This window comes from Periplaneta americana, chromosome 16, assembly GCF_040183065.1.
Source record: "Periplaneta americana isolate PAMFEO1 chromosome 16, P.americana_PAMFEO1_priV1, whole genome shotgun sequence".
In the NCBI taxonomy this organism is placed as follows: domain Eukaryota; kingdom Metazoa; phylum Arthropoda; class Insecta; order Blattodea; family Blattidae; genus Periplaneta; species Periplaneta americana.
Genome location: NC_091132.1, coordinates 11,215,284 through 11,233,736, shown reverse-complemented (window position 1 = coordinate 11,233,736; position 18,453 = coordinate 11,215,284). Strand labels below are relative to the sequence as shown.

Here is an 18,453-nt window from a genome sequence, read left to right as displayed (position 1 = left end):
ATTATATTAAAAAGGTAAGGTAAAGGTATCCCCGTAACATGCCATGAAGGCACTTGGGGGGGCATGGAGGTAGAGCCCCATGCTTTCCATGATCTCGGCACTAGAATGAGGTGGTGTGGTCGGCACCACGCTCTGACCGCCTTTTACCCCCGGGAAAGACCCGGTACTCAATTTTATAGGAGGCTGAGTGAACCTCGGGGCCGTTCTGAAAGTTTGGCAACGAGAAAAAATCTTGTCACCACCTGGGATCGAACCCCGGACCTTCCAGTCCGTAGCCAGCTGCTCTACCGTATATTATATTATATATTATATTTATTAACATTCCATGGTATTCATACATGCTTATAGCTAGAATATGGAACAAGTCAAAAAACTTAATACTATTATAAAATCTTAATTTATAGTCACAGTCTAGATGAAATATATATAGACGAGATTTACAATATAGTCTACTAGAACAACACAAAGTTTTAGTATCAATTTCATGAAGCGTTATTGAATGTCATGAATTCACCTACAGAATAGAAGGCGTGAGAAATTAGGTACTTCTTTAATTTGGCCCTAAATAATCTTATGTTTTGAGTTTCATTTTTTTATATCCATAGGGAGGCTATTAAAAATTTTACTGCCATATAACGCACTCCTTTTTGATAGCACGATAGACTTGCCGATGGAGTATGAAACTCATTTTTTTGACGTGTATTTATGCTATGAACTGTTGAATTAGTTACAAAGAGTTCACGATTACATACGAGGAAGATTATTAATGAAAAGATATACTGACAAGCCATGGGCATGTAATCAATATTCATTTAATTGAATAGTTTTCTGGTAATTTCATGATGCCAGGAGCAATTTAACGTTCAATGACTACACAAAATGTATTAGCACATTTAATTTTTGTAAATAAATGTTCCCTTTCGGATGATTTTACAATCATTACAGCACTGTGTTTCTTTTGTTTGTATAGCAACCAGGCAACGCGTATTATGTCAACTTATGAGACATGTAAACAGCATCACTAAGTATAACAAAAGAGTACGATCGTCCAAAAGGAAACGTTAAAAAACTTCAGTAATAATAATAATAATAATGATGATAATAATAATAGTAATAATGATAATAATAATAATAATAATAATAATAATAATAATAATAATGATAATAGTGTATTTATATAAGTTCAATTTGTGGTTCATACTTTGGTTGTGAAGACTTTATTATAATACAATATTTTGTTTCGGAAAACAGAATTGATAAAGTAGGCAATGCCATTATCTAGCAATTTTATTATAATGAGTTAAGTGTAAACTGAGCGAATGTGATTCATTAATATCAATATTTTATTAATGTATGTTATGATTTCATTATTTTTATTTTATTCGTGACCTAGTAAATACCAATTGAAATTTGGAGTTTCCCTATAGGCCCTAAATATATCGGAAAGCTCGCAACCTCTCGTGGTGTTGGCTGCAACAATTCAATCCATACCTGTTTATTTTTCTCCAGTTCGCTTTCTTTGGAATTCTCTCCATCCTCCTCATCGTCTGCGTTATCACTGCAACAGCATGAAATAAAAAGTTAGAAAGGCAATAAAGTTTGTCACAAAAATACATACAAACATATCCTACACACACTCAACTGATATTTTCTGGCTATCTTATAAGTAGGGACCGTATTTTGTCCCAAGGTTAGTTGTTCATAGACTATATTGATGAAACGTCATTATTTGGCGCGCTGCACAGGTACTATCAGGGAACACTTGTATCTTGTTTGTGCTGCAGTTGGCGTTCTATTCACGATTCAAAACTATTCCTCGAAGACTGCTGAAAATGTATTCTACTGATAAAGACTGATACTACGATGACTTTACCTACAATTTAAATTATTTGTTCATTTATTTATTTTATATAAGTTATTTTACTGGTACTGACACAGTTAAGGCCATCTTTCCCACTCAACCAGTGTAAAAATACATGGGGTAAACTAGGGTCTGTTGGACAGTCGGGCATGTTGGACACTCCGTACTTTAACGTGTTACCACGCCACTTGTGGGCACCACATTCTGCTAGAAGTCAATGACGGAAGTAGCCCCAGTCGTGACTACTTCCGTCATTGACTTCTAGCAGAATGTGGTGCCCACAAGTGGCGTGGTAACACGTTAAAGTACGGAGTGTCCAACATGCCCGACTGTCCAACAGACCCTAGTTTAACCCTATCAAGTATAAATAACATCTATACTAATAATAAATCTGTAGTCGAAATTTTTCTGGTAATTTTCGATTTTCCAAAACTAATTGATCCCAACATATATAATTAACCATCCTGAAACCGAAAATCGCTTTTTTGAAATTCTTGTTTGTCTGTCTGTCTGGATGTTTGTTACCTTTTCACGCGATAATGGCTGAACGGATTTATATGAAAATTGGAATATACATTAAGTTCGCTGTAACTTTGATTTTAGGCTATATGACATTCAAAATACATTATTTAAAAGAGGGGTTATAAGGGGGGCCTGAATTAAATAAATCGAAATATCTCGCTTATTATTGATTTTTGTGAAATGTGCTACATAACAAAAGTTTCTTTAAAAATGATTTCCGATAAGTTTTATTCCTTGCGAAATTTTGATAGGACTGATATTTAATGAGATAAATGAGTTTTAAAGTTAAAATACAATGCCATCTAAGGCGGTGTAATGAAATGAAAACAAATGACTACGTCTATAAGGGGCCTTGGACAACAATCGAAAGCTATGAAACATAGCCTACAGAGAATGTTTCTGTGTTTGTATGAAGTAATATCGAAAGCTAACTTAACCGATATGTATAATTAATTATTAAGGAACAACTGGATAATACCCACGGCAGAGCAATGTCGATAGTCGACGTTACTCGCTGGCCACTAGTCACCAGGCCGTACCGAGCCGTGCCAAACAAAACACAATCGAAATGGTGGTAGTAAAATTCGCGACTATATTCTTAAATAATTCACTGCATTAGTCAAGTGCAAGACTTCTGGCTTCTGTTGCATCCAAACAATTAATTATAAAATACGATAATTTGGTCCATGGAGCATCCGTTTTTGATGCAAAGATAATTTGTTTGGCTTGTTTCTTAAATAAAATTACGAAATGGCGTTCCTGTGCTTAACATTTAATAAAAAACGACATATAGCAAAACTGTTTTGTCCCGAGACTCTCATCTAAGTCACGTAATCTACTTCAATATAGACTACTTGCGCAAATATACCTTGTAGCTAGCAGTGGTGCTATCTCTCAGTAATGTTCAGAACGAAGGAGATAGAGAGAGAAAATAAACAAATTTCTCCCTCCAACGACGCCACACACCAACGTCGTGTTCTTATGTTGGCGAGATTGTGTATTTACTTAAATTTGGTGCTAAACGTAACGGCACGGTTCAAAGATACCGTGGGAATTCTCCAGTTTAGCGATTATTATTTCACCATTGGAAAGTGTAGTTTCTCTAGATGGACATAATGCTATAATGTTATTACAGTAACTTCTGAGTGCTCTCTGGACCAAAATGACCGCATTTTAATTATTTAAATACAATTTAAATTAAGTAACATATTAAACGATTTATCCTTCTATCAAACACGAATGTTCCCTGGATCAAACGCCCTATTTTAATTATGTAATTACTTTATATTTATTTCTAACAGGTGCAGCGGAGCGCACGGGTACGGCTAGTCAATACATAAAACAAAATAATAATGTGTATAGGATTGTGTGGGAGGTTAGGTTAGATTAGGTGTTTAGTATTATGTGAGAGGTGTTGGCGACACTGAAAGCCCCGTTAATTCGTCCGACAAATTATATCATATTCAGCAAATATGGCGATGTTTTTCATTCATGCACGACGAATTTGGTATATAAGTAAGATATGTATTTGAGGCGGATTGTATGGGCATACAGCTCTCGCAATTTCCACTACTCCATACTATAAATTCTAGACATTTTCAAAGTATTTTAACAATTTTCTCCAGTGGCTGGTTCATAAGTAACCTTCACCGACAGAACTTAGCAACGCGGGCAACCCTCCCTACACCGCTGACTGTATCACGTGTTGTATAATGTGACAATTACGGAGTCAGCATGTCGTAGAGGGAAACAATGGAAGGAAGAGGAGCGAAGAGACGCGGCGCAGAGCGACAAGAAGAAACAAACGCCTGGAGTTCTGCTAACACGTTGTCGGTTATGAACAGCGGTAGAACCATCAAGTGGGTCTGACTGCTAAACATTACGGGGACTAGGACGTCAAGGGCCGATTGTATAAACCATTTAATCTTAGATCAGAGGTTAAATTGATCCTTGTTCTAGCTGAACTTGGAATTTTGTGTTGTATAAAGTCTAATCTGAGATTAATTTGTCTCAAACTACAGTCAACTTTGACTGAAGAAATTTCTCCGATTAAGTTAGATGATCCAAGTTCAGTTATTTATTTTCTGTTTGAAATATACGAGTGGCAGACTGTGCAAATAGAATAACCATTGTTATTAATCTTAATAGATATGGTAGTTACACTTATATATTAATTTCTTGCCTTAATACACAAACAATCTTATATTTTATATGGCTCTATCGTGTCCAGCAGTATCAAATAACATAATCTATAATTATATTATGTTTATAACAACCATTAATTATTAATGGATGTGATAGGTACATTCATAAATTTCCAATTTGTCGTTTTATAAAGCTTTATTATGTTTAGCAGTATCAAACACCATAACATGATAACAATTTGGAGAACAGTCAACCTTCTTCTTATTGTCCGCCATAATTTACATTGCACAAATAAACCAGTGTCTTCAACAGTGTGTACGGAAAGTCGCCAAAAAGTAGTTGTAAAGTAGCTAGATTTCTCATTAATCAACAAAGAAAGATTAAATTTTGTCACTATGGGGTACAAAAAAGTTCGCTAAACCCCTATTTAAGCAATACAGAAGTTAAAAGAAATTGTTATTGAAAAAGAGTTAAAGTCACTAGATTGGCAACTGTGAACAAACTTGTACAACATGGTCCGCGCTTCACATATTTCACCTGTTTATGCGATGTTGCCAAATCCTTTTCACGTGAACTTAGATTGCATTTGAACCAAGGTAATTGATCGGAGAAAAGTTTTATACAATAGAAGAAATGTCTGAACTCGGTTCACTTTTCGATCTTCGATCAAAGTTGATCTTTAGTCAGGGAGTTTTATACAATTGGGCCTAACTGTTACAAATAATAGTCTTTCCTTTTGTAGGTTTTTATCTTAAGACTTCGATTCTGAAAACTTACTGATATAAATGCTAATGACTGTGCATATTCTGCCATTTTAACGATCTCTTTTGGATTTTAAAATAACGCCTGCATAAGACACGGGTATGTTAGGCCCTACGTATGATTCATTCAAACACATTTCCCTAAAAATTATTTTTTTTTTAAATGTACCTACCATGCAAGTCTTGTATGTTTAAATTTCGGACTTGACTGATTTTGAATAATTTCGAGGGAAAAATTGTTCCGGGGCCGGGCACCGAACCCGGGACCTTTCGTTAGATGTACCAACGCTCAACCATCTGAGCTATCTCGAAATTATTCAAATCAACTTTACAGGGAGTTATACCTGAAAGCTTGATTTGCATAATACACGTCACTGTTCGTTACCATAAAACCACAATTAAAGTCACACAGAGTTAGTGTTCACTCAATGTTGGTTGCTTGACGGTTGTCAGCCTACTTTGAGATCTGTGAATATAGAGGGAAAAATTGGATCTGTTTCTGGCAGAGTTCTCGGGTAGCTCAGTTGGTAGAGCGTTGGTACGTTTAACCAAAGGTCCCGGTTTCGATGCCCGGCCCCGCAACAATTTTTCTTTCGAAATTATTCAAATCAACTTTACAGGGAGTTACACCTGAAAGCTTGATTTGCTTGTACCGATTTTGTTTTATTAATAGACACTATCATACTAGCCTATACAAAATATGAGATTTTTCAGGAGTAAGAGCTAACTTAATAGCTCATATTTTCTTAATTTTCCCCGCAATCTTAAAAGTTCTGACACTGGCTTCTTACACAAAGAATGGGATTTTTGTATCACCATGACAACGAGATTGTTTGTTTATGATTGTTCTGGTGGTCAGTAGGTACTTTCCTGGAATTTGGGCTGCAAGATCACGAGATATGAGCTCAGTAGATTATTGGCTGTGGGGGTATCTGAAGGAAAGTGTGTTCTTGAGGAAACCTGGGACAATTGATGAGTTGAAGGCTCCATCGCACACACTGTGGCAGATATTCCAGAACACGAACTCAGAGGTGCTGAAGGGAGGCTGTTTCTTGCACAAGAACAAAATGGTGGATACAACAAAATCAACGATGAAGAACTATGGCAATGAGTGGTGATGTTAAAAATCCAATTTCTTGTGTAATATGCCAGTGCCAGAATTTTTAAGATTGTGTAGAAAATGAAAATGTGAGTAATTCAGGTTACCTCTTGCTTTTGAAATAGATTAATTTTATTCCGGTTACAACTTCTTTAGTCCTTTGAAAATGTGTGTCCCATTATTTTACTCAAGCACAATTAACTTTATACTCGTAAAAGTTCTTAAACCATCGTTTTCAACAGCCGAGTTCCTTTAACTTATAGCTATTTACGTAACTACTACAGAAAATAATACTACGGAGGGTAAAGGTTGGTAATATTGTGATATGAGTAATATTGTGATAGTTGTTTTTGAGAATTTATTACAATTTTACTGAGCGAGAGGAAGACCGGTTTTTTGCGTCAACGTATTAAGGGAATGTTCGTGGACAAGTTGCTGCACACAACCGGTCCTTCTCTCGCTCAGTAAAATTGTAATAAATTCTGAAAAAGAAGTATCACAATATTACCAACCTTTACCCTACATCGTATGAATTTCCAAAGGAGTATGGTAAAGGCACTTTCGTAGTTATTACGTACAATATTTTGGTTCATAGACCTACTATGTCACATTTTCTTATTCCTTATGAAAATTAATATAATTAATTTTGAAGAGGTAGACATAAGAGAACATTGAAAACAAATGATTGAATCTGTGGTTGGATGGAGAACATTGGTTTTGTTGATTATGCAGAAGGCCGTGAGCGTTGTTTTGGAAACAAATGAAATTGTTTGGCACACGATTGTAAAATATTATTAAGGATTTCGTCAAGGTTATATTGTGTAAGTTTCTATACGGTAATTTTTCATATAACTGTCTGTTAATCTTTTCAGTCGACCCTCAACTCCAACTTTTACTATCATCATTCACACATTTTTAACAAGTTCTGAAGAACTATAGACAGACACACAATCCTATATTAAAATCTGTAGTTAGGAATTCAGTCAAGAAGACGTTAAGACATTTCACATAAAACCAGAATTTATCATTAAAAAGGCGACGATGAAACAAATGAACGAAGTGTAAATGTAAGAAATAACCTCATATATAGTATTTTAAATTATAAACAGACCGAGGATTTGCATGAAAACGCATGGTTTAATTGATGCGTGATATTTGAAAAGTATTAATATTATATAGGGTAGAGTAGCATAAATCGCACCGCTTCCTAGTTTAAAACAAATTACTGTAGTAGTGTGGCATCCAGTGATATTGTTACAATCTACCATATGAACTTCCACCATGTCACTTGATTTCTGCCACTTCTTTGTGTCAGCAGCGTGGTGATAATGTATCTAATATAATCGCTCAGGTGGATGTATATTTAGCTAACATTTTGTAACTAAATAACGGATTTGTATGCAAAGGAATCCATAATCTTAAGATGTTATTCGTTTAAAGAGATATTAAAGAACATTTAACTTAACTTAGTAGGATTTTCGAACATGTGGTGATTATAGGCTAGAATGAAGGAAATAATAACTTACGGCGTAGTTTCTCAATTCGCACCACTTTGTAGGTGCCTAATTCGCACCGGTGCGATATGAGCAACTGTAGCAATTCTAATCGTACAAAAGAAGGCCCCAGAAATTTTAACTGAACTAGGAATCCATCAGGTGGGTGCAATATCAAGTGGTGAAAAGGGCGTTAATACAACAAGTGTGTGTTGTACAAGCGCACCAGGTATTTTGTGCCACTTATGATAATTTTTAAACGTCAAACAGTGCATCCTTCATTATCAGCTGGTGCTCCTAGGATCGTTATTTGTTTGCTCTGAGTCAGGCTACATCAACAGTGAACTATTTGTCGAATAGCTCAAACATTTTATTTGCCACTCAAACCTGCCATAGAAAAAAGTGCTGCTTCTGTATGTCCACCTATACGAACCATTCCAAAAATTTAGAAGCTAGATTATCTCGGGAAAATGGTGTGTTCCTGTTTCAGCTTTCTCGTCATAATACTCATAGGCCCAGCCTTTAGATTTTTCTATCTTCAAATCATTTCAGACAGCTATATCATGAAGCAGTTCTTAGGTGGTTTCGAGATAATCGTGGAGAAAAGGTGACACAGTTTACAGTTTGAACTGCCTGGTGAAGCACATGGCAAATGTGTAACAATAAAAAACGCATTCAGAAAGCTTAAATGTTACGTAATTTACGCTCTATTTTTTTCAATTTCATTTGAAGATGCGTTACTCTCTTTCATTAATTCCAATAAACTTGTAATTTGCATTTATTACATTATTCATTCAAATACTGTTCAATATGTTCAATATTAAAAGCTTTCCTTCATCCTGTTCCCTGCAGTTAAAGAGGTGCGATTTAAGAAACCACAGGTGCTATTTAGGAAACTAGTTGCCTAAATGGCACCACTGACATGTGTTTCGAAAATGTCATTTTAATTAAAAATATTAAATCAAATTCAAGGATTCTTTTTTACATGAAAGGTAAATGTTCTGGGAATGTATCTCTGTAAAGGAATGCAGAAAATAAAAACTGTATTGGTCAATTAAAATTATAAATACTAAAGTGGTACGATATAGGAAACCTTACCCTATATTTGCGTTCCGAACGAAGAGTAATCGATTAAGACCAAATTTTAGTTTGCATATTGTGCATATTTCAACAGTTTTGGCAAAGAATACATATTTAATTTTATATTGCATATAATTGCCTATTTTGCCATTTTTTTCCCCAAAAATTTTTACGACAAAACTGTAAAGAATTCCTTGAAGTGAGAGGGATTATTGTTACAACCACGTTCAAGGAATTTCATGACTCATGGGGATGGCCAAACATTCCAATACGTTTGCTTGCTATGCGCTTGGTTTGAGCCAGCCCCCAAGAACAAGATATTAAACAGCTTATTCACAGTTCAGAAACGGACGACTACGGCTCCTAAGTTCCATGAAGAGGGCAGGGCGCTGGTTTTCCTAGTCTACAGGAGAGTCTGAAATTCCTTGTAGCACAGTACTCGTTCCTGCTTAATTCAATCATTCCTAGTTTTCTGCTCAAGAGCAGGCCAGGTCTTTCATTGCAAACCCAGCATTCTTCAATCTTTCATATTTTCCGCCTTCCTACAAGGAGGAGATGAAGAGCTGGGCTTAAATAGGGACGGTTGGAGAGTGCTGGGTTTGCAGTGAAAAATTTACCCTTGGGCAGATTTTTTTACTTGATTATTTAACGACGCTGTATCAACTACGAGGTTATTTAGCGTCATTGGAATTGGTGATAGCGAGATGATATTTGGTGAGATGAGGCCGAGGATTCGTCATAGATTGCCTGACGTTTGCCTTACGGTTGGAGAAAACCTCGGAAAAAACCCAACCAGGTAATCAACCCAAACGGGAATCGAACCCGCTCCCGAGCGCAACTCCTGATCGACAGGCAAGCGTCTTAGCCAACTGAGCTACGCTGGTGGCTCTCTTGGGCAGATAACTATGAATAAATGATCAATAATTTTAAATTGTGTATATAATAAGCCTATGATTATTTCTAAACAATTCCTTACAAATGGCAAAAAAAAAGCTTTAAAGCTAAAAATAAGGCAGAACAGTTAAAAGTGACAAAATAAGCAAAATGTAAAAACGTGTAAGAGACTGGCAACAACATAGAACCCATTTATTCATTGAGAATCTGTCGATACACGCAGCCGATTATAATAGGCATTCCACCAAATTTCCGGGCTCTAGCCATCATTAAATTTCGATAAGATAGCATTAACTTAATTGAAGTGAGCCAAGAATGAATGTAGGCCTACGAGTAAATCTGAAGATCATCGACATAGAGATAATGTTGGCAATGTTTAAGGAATGTACAGATATCATTAATATAAATAGGCCTATCAAAGGGTAGTGGTCCTAGTACATATCCCTGAGGAACACCTGTGATTGTAAACTAAATATGTTTTTTTTTCCCTGCAATGAAAATATTTACACCGTCAGCATGAGAAAATAAGCTGTAAAACTTTCTCTACGTGTTGTAAAGAGATCGACAATAGGACACCAACAAGCGTGAGTCCGTGCAGATGCAAGGGGGGTGGTGCTCACGCATCTGGACCTGTCTGCACCGTCCTACCACGTGCTCTCATGCCGGAATTGGCCCGCGGACTACCAATTGTAGTGGAGATTTGATTACAAACGCATCTTTCAGTTCCTTTCTTCTTTTCAGTACTCGTTCCCCTTTACGAAGGACTATTGTTCCCATCCCCTCTCCGTCTCACTCTGTTTATAGTCCCCCCCCCCTCCACGACGCCTCTGAATTAGTTGCTATGGCGACAAGGGGCCGCGATATGTGGAGAGCACAAGTTGTGGCTCACACGTGCCATCAGCGCATTGCATCCTAGCTATCTTTCTTCACTGTTCTATTATACGTAATGTGGGCAGTATTGTGAGACTGGAAGAAATGTTGTAGACTTGGAGAATAACACGTTTGCTGCACCCAGCTTATCGAGATGATGGCTTTTTGATATGAGTCCGTCTGTAAAGGATTCCACCAGTGTTCGAATTGATAAAAATGCAGATGGGAAGAAATTTCTCGTTGATATATTAATTGCTTACATTCTTTAAAAGTATTTATATCAATTATAATACGTTCGGTTTTAAAATTTGGCTATTGTTATAAAGTTAATGCTCAAATCCATTTTAATTACTAACGTCCGCCATGGTAACTTATTTTGAACTTCTGGTACCACGGTAACACTTTCTATTCTACCTTGAGCCCTAATAGGTAATAGATAATTTACAAATAAATTACAAAATCGTATTATGAAAACAAAAATAGCAACAAACATTTATCACAACAACAAACATAATACTTACTTACTGGCTTTTAAGGAACCCGGAGGTTCAATGTCGCCCTCACATACGCCCGCAATTGGTCCCTATCCTGAGCAAGATTAATCCATTCTCTATCATCATATCCCACCTCCCTCAAATCCATTTTAATATTATCTTCCCATCTACGTCTCGGCCTCCCTAAAGGTCTTTTTCCCTCCGGCCTCCCAACTAACACTCTATATGCATTTCTGGATTCGCTCATACGTGCTACATGCCCAGCCCATCTCAAACGTCTGGATTTAATGTCCCTAATTATGCCAGGTGAAGAATACAATGCGTGCAGTTCTGTGTTGTGTAACTTTCTCCATTCTCCTGTAACTTCATCCCTCTTAGCCCCAAATATTTTCCTAAGAATCTTATTCTCAAACATCCGTAGTCTCTGTTCCTCTCTCAAAGTGAGAGTCAAAGTTTCACATCCATACAGAACAACCGGTAATATAACTCAACAAACATAATAGTAGGCCTATTTCTTGCATAGTGCTAAGAAAAAGACACAGACTAAAAATTTTAACATATTACTTATATATTAAAGGATAGCTTTTCTTTATAATGCCGAAGTCCACATAATATTTACAAGCGACATTCAGGATAAGCTCACTATAGCAAATTCAGTCTAGAGGAGAAAATGTTTTGGTCGCCACACAGCAAATAAAAGTAAGTTTTCGAATGGCAATTTCAGTAAAAATATCGCTTTACCGGTGTGATATTAATAACATTTTTAGAGAGGGGAATTTTGGTTGGGAATGAACAAATAATGTAGCATTTGGGAAAACAATTTCAGAAAGGGGAGGATTCCCAAGATCCCCCTCCCCTTCAATTCGAATATTGGATTCCACATGTCCTACTACACAGTGTCAAAAATGATTGAAAGATTTTTTAAGGAAATATGTTCAAATGATTTTGTATTGTAAAAGAAAACGAAAAATAGTTTCTTTTGGATCACCTTATAGTTATTTAACTGCATTCGCTAGAGGTGTACTCTCGAACAGTTCATGTACGGTTGCCTCGTACAGCATGATACTATTCGGAATGTTCAGTGATTTTTTTACACTTCTTGTAATATCATCGCATTACTCAGATCCTGGTCTATCACAACAATTTATACTTGTTATGAAACCAGTCTTTTTATATTTACAAAAAGAAAAATATGAAGACAGATTAAAAGGTCCAATTGAAGAGTTCAGAACCACAGTGGGCCAAGCGCCATTTACTAAAACCGTAGAAAACAAGGGTTAAAATTAAGTTATTGCCATAATTCAATGGAAACATATAGCAAGTAATATAAAGTATACACATTAAAACTAAATGATATGTAAATCTTCATTAAACTATGGTATTCACTTAACTTTAAACCTTTGTTTCTCCGTTTTTAATAAATGGCGCTTGGCCCACTATGACTCTGAACCCTTCAATTATTAACTCCATCCTCCCACGCATATATTCAAGTGTTTGTCCTGTTAGAGCACGATTCGGACAACGTTTCTTCTTATCGAGAACGGAATTTGTTTCTCGACAGTTAGGCCTATTAAGTAATTCAACACACTATTTGGTATGAGAAATGCAATTGGACTGCTGAGAACAAAAGGCGACAGATAGGTATCTAGAAAGTATATATATTGCGTGAGAACCTAGAAAAAGCTTTTGACAGAGTTTTACTGATTGTCCTCAATATTAACACCGAAATTGCCTCTTTATACCCAATATTTTGAAGGAAAAAATATTATAAAGTGAACAGTCCTCTTTTTAATTTGAAGTATTTTATTGGAAAGACTATCTCATATAAATTTGGTGGATCTACCTATGAAAGAGTGGTTCAAGAAATGTCAACATTTATATAATAATGATCCTTGCCTATGTAACAAGCCATTGTTTGATCCCCATGAGAGCATTATTTTCTGAGTTCATGTGCCAAACAATTTCATTTGTTTCCAAAACAATGCTCACGGCCTTCTGCATAATCAACAAAACCAATGTTCTCCATCCAACCACAGATTCAATCATTTGTTTTCAATGTCCTCTTATGTCTACCTCTTCAAAATTAATTATATTAATTTTATAAGGAATAAGTAAATGTGACATAGTAGATCTATGAACCAAAATATTGAACGTAATAACTACGAAAGTGCCTTTACCATACTCCTTTGGAAATTCATACGATGTAGGGTAAAGGTTGGTAATATTGTGATAGTTCTTTTTGAGAATTCATTACAATTTTACTGAGCGAGAGAAAGGACCGGTTTTGTGCAGCAACTTGCTTGTCCACGAACATTCCCTTAATACGTTGATGCAAAAAAACCGAACTTCCTCTCGCTTGTAAAGTTATAAATATAATTAGTATGGGTATAAAAAAGTTGTTAAAAATGTCAAAATTGATATACATAATGACTCTTGCCCATATAATAACAAGCCGTAATTAAAACCCAGTGAGGGCATTATTTGCTGATTTAGAGCCTTTTAAAGTTATAAGTGCCTGTAATTAACCTAGTATGAGTGTGAAGATCTTCAAACAATGTGAAAATTTAGCATGAGTGACCCTTGTCCACATAGTAACAAGTCATAATTTGAACCAGTGAGAATATTATTTCCTGAATTTGAGCCTTGTAAAGTTATAATTAAGTTAGTATGGTATGAATAAGTTTAAAACAATGTCAAAATTTATATATAGGGCACAAATGGTATATAATGACCCTTGCCCATATAATAACAAGCTATAGTGAGAGTATTATTTCCTTAGTTCGAGTCCTGTAAAATTATAAGTAATTACGATGTAGGCCTACATAAATCTTGACTTTTTTAACTTCTTCATACCCCTACTAATTACTCATAATTTTACAGGGCTCTCACAGTGTTCAAAGTATGGATTGTTACTAGCCTCTATCGGCAACGGTATTGTATAGGCCTATCCATATAAATTTTGACATGTTTTTAACCACGCCTTTATAAGTAGATTTGAAACCCCTACATCAACCCATAATTTCAATAATAATCTACTATACAAAGATCGTGTTAAAATTTAAAAGAGCGTTGTTAGAATATAATAAAAATGCATGTTTCTTTACATGCTGGGAAAACAGGATATGAAACGAGAAAAGAAAAATTTAACGTGACAGGGATAGGGCGTTCCGAAGCTCGTTAAGTTTTGGAATATGCATTATGAAATTAGCTATACGGTAGTCTATATTTTATAACATAAATATTTGCCAATTAAAGATCCCATTTTTCGTTGGAAAATATATTCCATGCATGCCCCCATTATCAACTATAGCTACTGTATGATTATAATAATCAATATAGAGGCCAACCTGTCGTAGTACTCGAGGGACAGGCTGATGCTGTCCTCCGGCGAGAAGAAGCTGGGGTCCAACTGAAGCTCGCTGCTGGAGCCGGCGTTGAACTCTCTCTGCCGCTGCATCTCCGCCTGGTACAGGCCGGGCACCAGCTTGTAGGCCAGCGTCTGCAGCGTGCGGTCCGCCCTGCAACACGCACAGGCCTGTACTTAGTTCTTGTATAGGGATTTATTTTGTATTTAAGTCAGTCAAACAATATTTAATTTTGTTATGCATAAAAATGTATTTAATTTATGTAGGCCTACGTATTTGTATTTTTTTAAAGCCACTGAAGTAATGACTACTTTTGTTGTATATAGAAGTGTAGGGCCTACTTAATTTATGTACTTATTTTATATTTTTAGTCAGTGAAGTAATGACTGGATTTGTTGTATATAGAAGTGTACTTAATTTATGTACAGTACTTATTTCATATTTTTTAGTCAGAGAAGTAATGACTAGTTTTGTTGTATATAGAAGTGCAGGGCCTACTTAATTTATGTACTTATTTTATATTTTTTAGTCAGTGAAGTAATGACTAGCTTTGTTGTATATAGAAGTGTACTTAATTTATGTACTTATTTTATATTTTTCAGTAAGTGAAGTAATGACTAGATTTGTTGTATATAGAAGTGTACATAATTTATGTACTTATTTTGTATTTCAGTCAGTGAAGTAATGACTAGATTTGTTGCATATAGAAGTGTACGTAATTTATGTATTTATTTTGTATTTTAGTCAGTGAAGTAATGGCTAGATTTCTTGTATATAGAAGTGTACTTAATTTATGTACTTATTTTGTATCTTAGTCAGTGAAGTAACGACTAGATTTGTTGTATATAGAAGTGTACTTAATTTATGTACTTATTTTGTATTTTTTTTTAAGTCAGTGAAGTAATGACTAGTTTTGTTGTTATAGAAGTGTACTTAATTTATGTACTTATTTTGTATTTTTAAAGTCAGTTTAATAATGACTAGTTTTGTTGTAGGCTATATAGAAGTGTACTTAATTTATGTACTTATTTTGTATTTTTTTAAAGTCAGTGAAGTAATGATTAGTTTTGTTGTTATAGAAGTGTACTTAATTTATGTACTTATTTTGTATTTTTTTAAAGTCAATGAAGTAATGACTAGTTTTGTTGTATACAGAAGTGTGCTTAATTTATGTACTTATTTTGTATTTTTAAAGTCAGTTTAATAATGACTAGTTTTGTTGTAGGCTATATAGAAGTGTACTTAATTTATGTACTTATTTTGTATTTTTAAAGTCAGTTTAATAATGACTAGTTTTGTTGTAGGCTATATAGAAGTGTACTTAATTTATGTACTTATTTTGTATTTTTAATGTCAGTTTAATAATGACTAGTTTTGTTGTAGGCTATATAGAAGTGTACTTAATTTATGTACTTATTTTGTATTTTTAAAGTCAGTTTAATAATGACTAGTTTTGTTGTAGGCTATATAGAAGTGTACTTAATTTATGTACTTATTTTGTATTTTTAAAGTCAGTTTAATAATGACTAGTTTTATTGTAGGCTATATAGAAGAGTACTTAATTTATGTACTTATTTTGTATTTTTAAAGTCAGTTTAATAATGACTAGTTTTGTTGTAGGCTATATAGAAGTGTACTTAATTTATGTACTTATTTTGTATTTTTAAAGTCAGTTTAATAATGACTACTTTTGTTGTAGGCTATATAGAAGTGTACTTAATTTATGTACTTATTTTGTATTTTTTAAGTCAGTGAAGTAATGACTAGTTTTGCTGTATATAGAAGTGTACTTAATTTATGTATTTCATATTTACTTTTCATTGTTAAGTTTTGCCTGTTTAAGTTACAAATGAAAGTTACGCAAAATAATATTAAATTAATTATAAAATAAAACAATGTTTGTTTGGCCTACTAGGTTCTTAACATGACTGTACTTGTAGGGAAGCGAGCAGTGCCTTAGAAACTGGTTTCCAATGTATTCTGTTTATATTTCTATCAAGTTTAAATATATTTGCTGTGGAGTTAACAGCAGTGAGTAGGGTAACGAAATACGAGCTCTACAAATCGATACATCACTAAATTTTAATGTAAGAAACAAATCAGATCTACATCCACCCTCTGTTATAAATAAAGGTGTCCACTATTTAGGCTATGTATTACGGTCTTCGATGCACAGCCCACGAATAACTGAATTATAGGTTCAGAACAGAATTAGGCTATTATTAACAAAATGTCTCAATATTAATACTTTCTACTCAACTGGTGAACTGTTCATGCTGTAACTGAATTAAGGCTACACTGATGTGAAATTTTGTCATTTTCGGTCAAAAATATTGATTTTTTGTTTTTACTGTATCTTTAAAAAATTGTTTATGGTGTAGAGATGTCCTCTGCTAATTTTCATGGCCATACGATCGACCTATCAGCTGTTTTGGGCCACATTTCTAAAAGGTTGCACGCTATACTGGTGATGTAAATCTCCCGTCCACGCCCTCAACTCTGATTTCTGCGACGATTGTGGAAATTGCGCTGTATTTCATATGTTATTTATTACACTAATGTTTGTGAAAAGACAACACCCAGAAAGAATGGCCCGGACGACTCCAATCTCGGGAGATGTGTAGAACATTGTACCACCAATAACTGATTACTTTTCCAGAGAGATGGCGTACACATAGACCCAATAGTGACGTCTCTTGTTTCACCAGCAAGGTCAGTGTTATGCCTTGCTCAGTCAGTGCAGATCTTCCAAACGAAGCGGAAACGTGAAAGCTAGTGTAGGTATGCCTTGTCGACGAGGAAGGGCGGAATATCAGCACGTGAATGAATTCGGGGAGAACGATTGTTCTCCGGTAAGCAGGTTTGTCATACCTTGACATTTCATCTCGTACAGGGTATGCTGCTATGACAGTGATGAGAGTGTGGAACCAGTGGATAGAAGAGGGTCGTACACAGAGACGAGGGGATACTGGACCACGTAATATGACCACAGCACGGAATGACCGCATCTTGTCTGCTAGGCCGTGACGAACCGTACAGCTTCATCCACAGTATTCAGTCGACGTTGGAGTACTGCAAGGGGTGTGGACCTGTCTGCGTCAACGGTTCGTCACCGTCTTTTGAGGGCTGGACTAGTGGCTCGAATGCCGTTGCGTCGGCTTCCATCATCCAGAAATCACCAATGTCTCAGACTGTAATGGGCACGTGAACACCGTCACTGGCGTGCTGAGTGGCAAAATGTAGTGTTTTCGGGCAAGTCCCGCTAGTCCTACTTGTCCTACAATGATGGCTGCATACGTGTTAGACCCTACCGTGGTGAACGCAATCTGAGAGCCTGCCTTGTTGAGCAGCATAGCGGAGAAACGCTAGTGTGATAATTTGGGGCGCCATTGGATACAATATGCGATCTCGGCTTCTATGTATTCAGGGCAATCTGAACAGCAATCGCTACAATAGGGAGGTTTTAGAGCCTGAAGTACTGCCCCTACTTCAGGCAACTCCACATGCCATATTTGAGCAGGACAACCACATGTGGAGAGGATTGTGCAAGCCTTCTTTGAAGAACGATGGGTATCCTCTTCCCTGGCCTGCACGTTCGCCAGACATGTCGCTCATTGAACATGTCTGGGAAATGGTTGGTCAGCAACTTGTTCGTCATGGTCTTCCAGCACCGACTCTTGACTCTTTGTGGATTCGCATACAAACTGCGTGAAGGGATATTCCCCAGGAATATATTATTATCCAGTCCCTCTTTGATTCCATGCCACGACGCTTAGGAGCTCTGATTGCAGCGCATGGAGGCTTCACACCATACTAAAATATCACGGTCACAGATCAGATTCAGTTCTGTAATTCTAATCATTTGTATA

At 35.8% G+C, this 18,453-nt stretch overlaps 1 protein-coding gene across 3 annotated transcripts in view; it reads right to left on the bottom strand.

Annotated features, from left to right (window-relative positions):
- Nucleotides 1–18,453, bottom strand: part of LOC138691142 (protein suppressor 2 of zeste-like) — a 319,182-nt gene that overhangs the window by 11,518 nt on the left and 289,211 nt on the right. For all 3 annotated transcript variants that reach the window (XM_069812885.1, XM_069812884.1, XM_069812886.1), the window contains 2 exons: nucleotides 14,567–14,737; nucleotides 1,492–1,558 (listed from right to left, as the gene is read on the bottom strand). In XM_069812885.1, coding sequence (XP_069668986.1) covers nucleotides 1,492–1,558; nucleotides 14,567–14,737 — 238 coding nt within the window. The remainder of the gene's footprint in view (nucleotides 1–1,491; nucleotides 1,559–14,566; nucleotides 14,738–18,453) is intronic.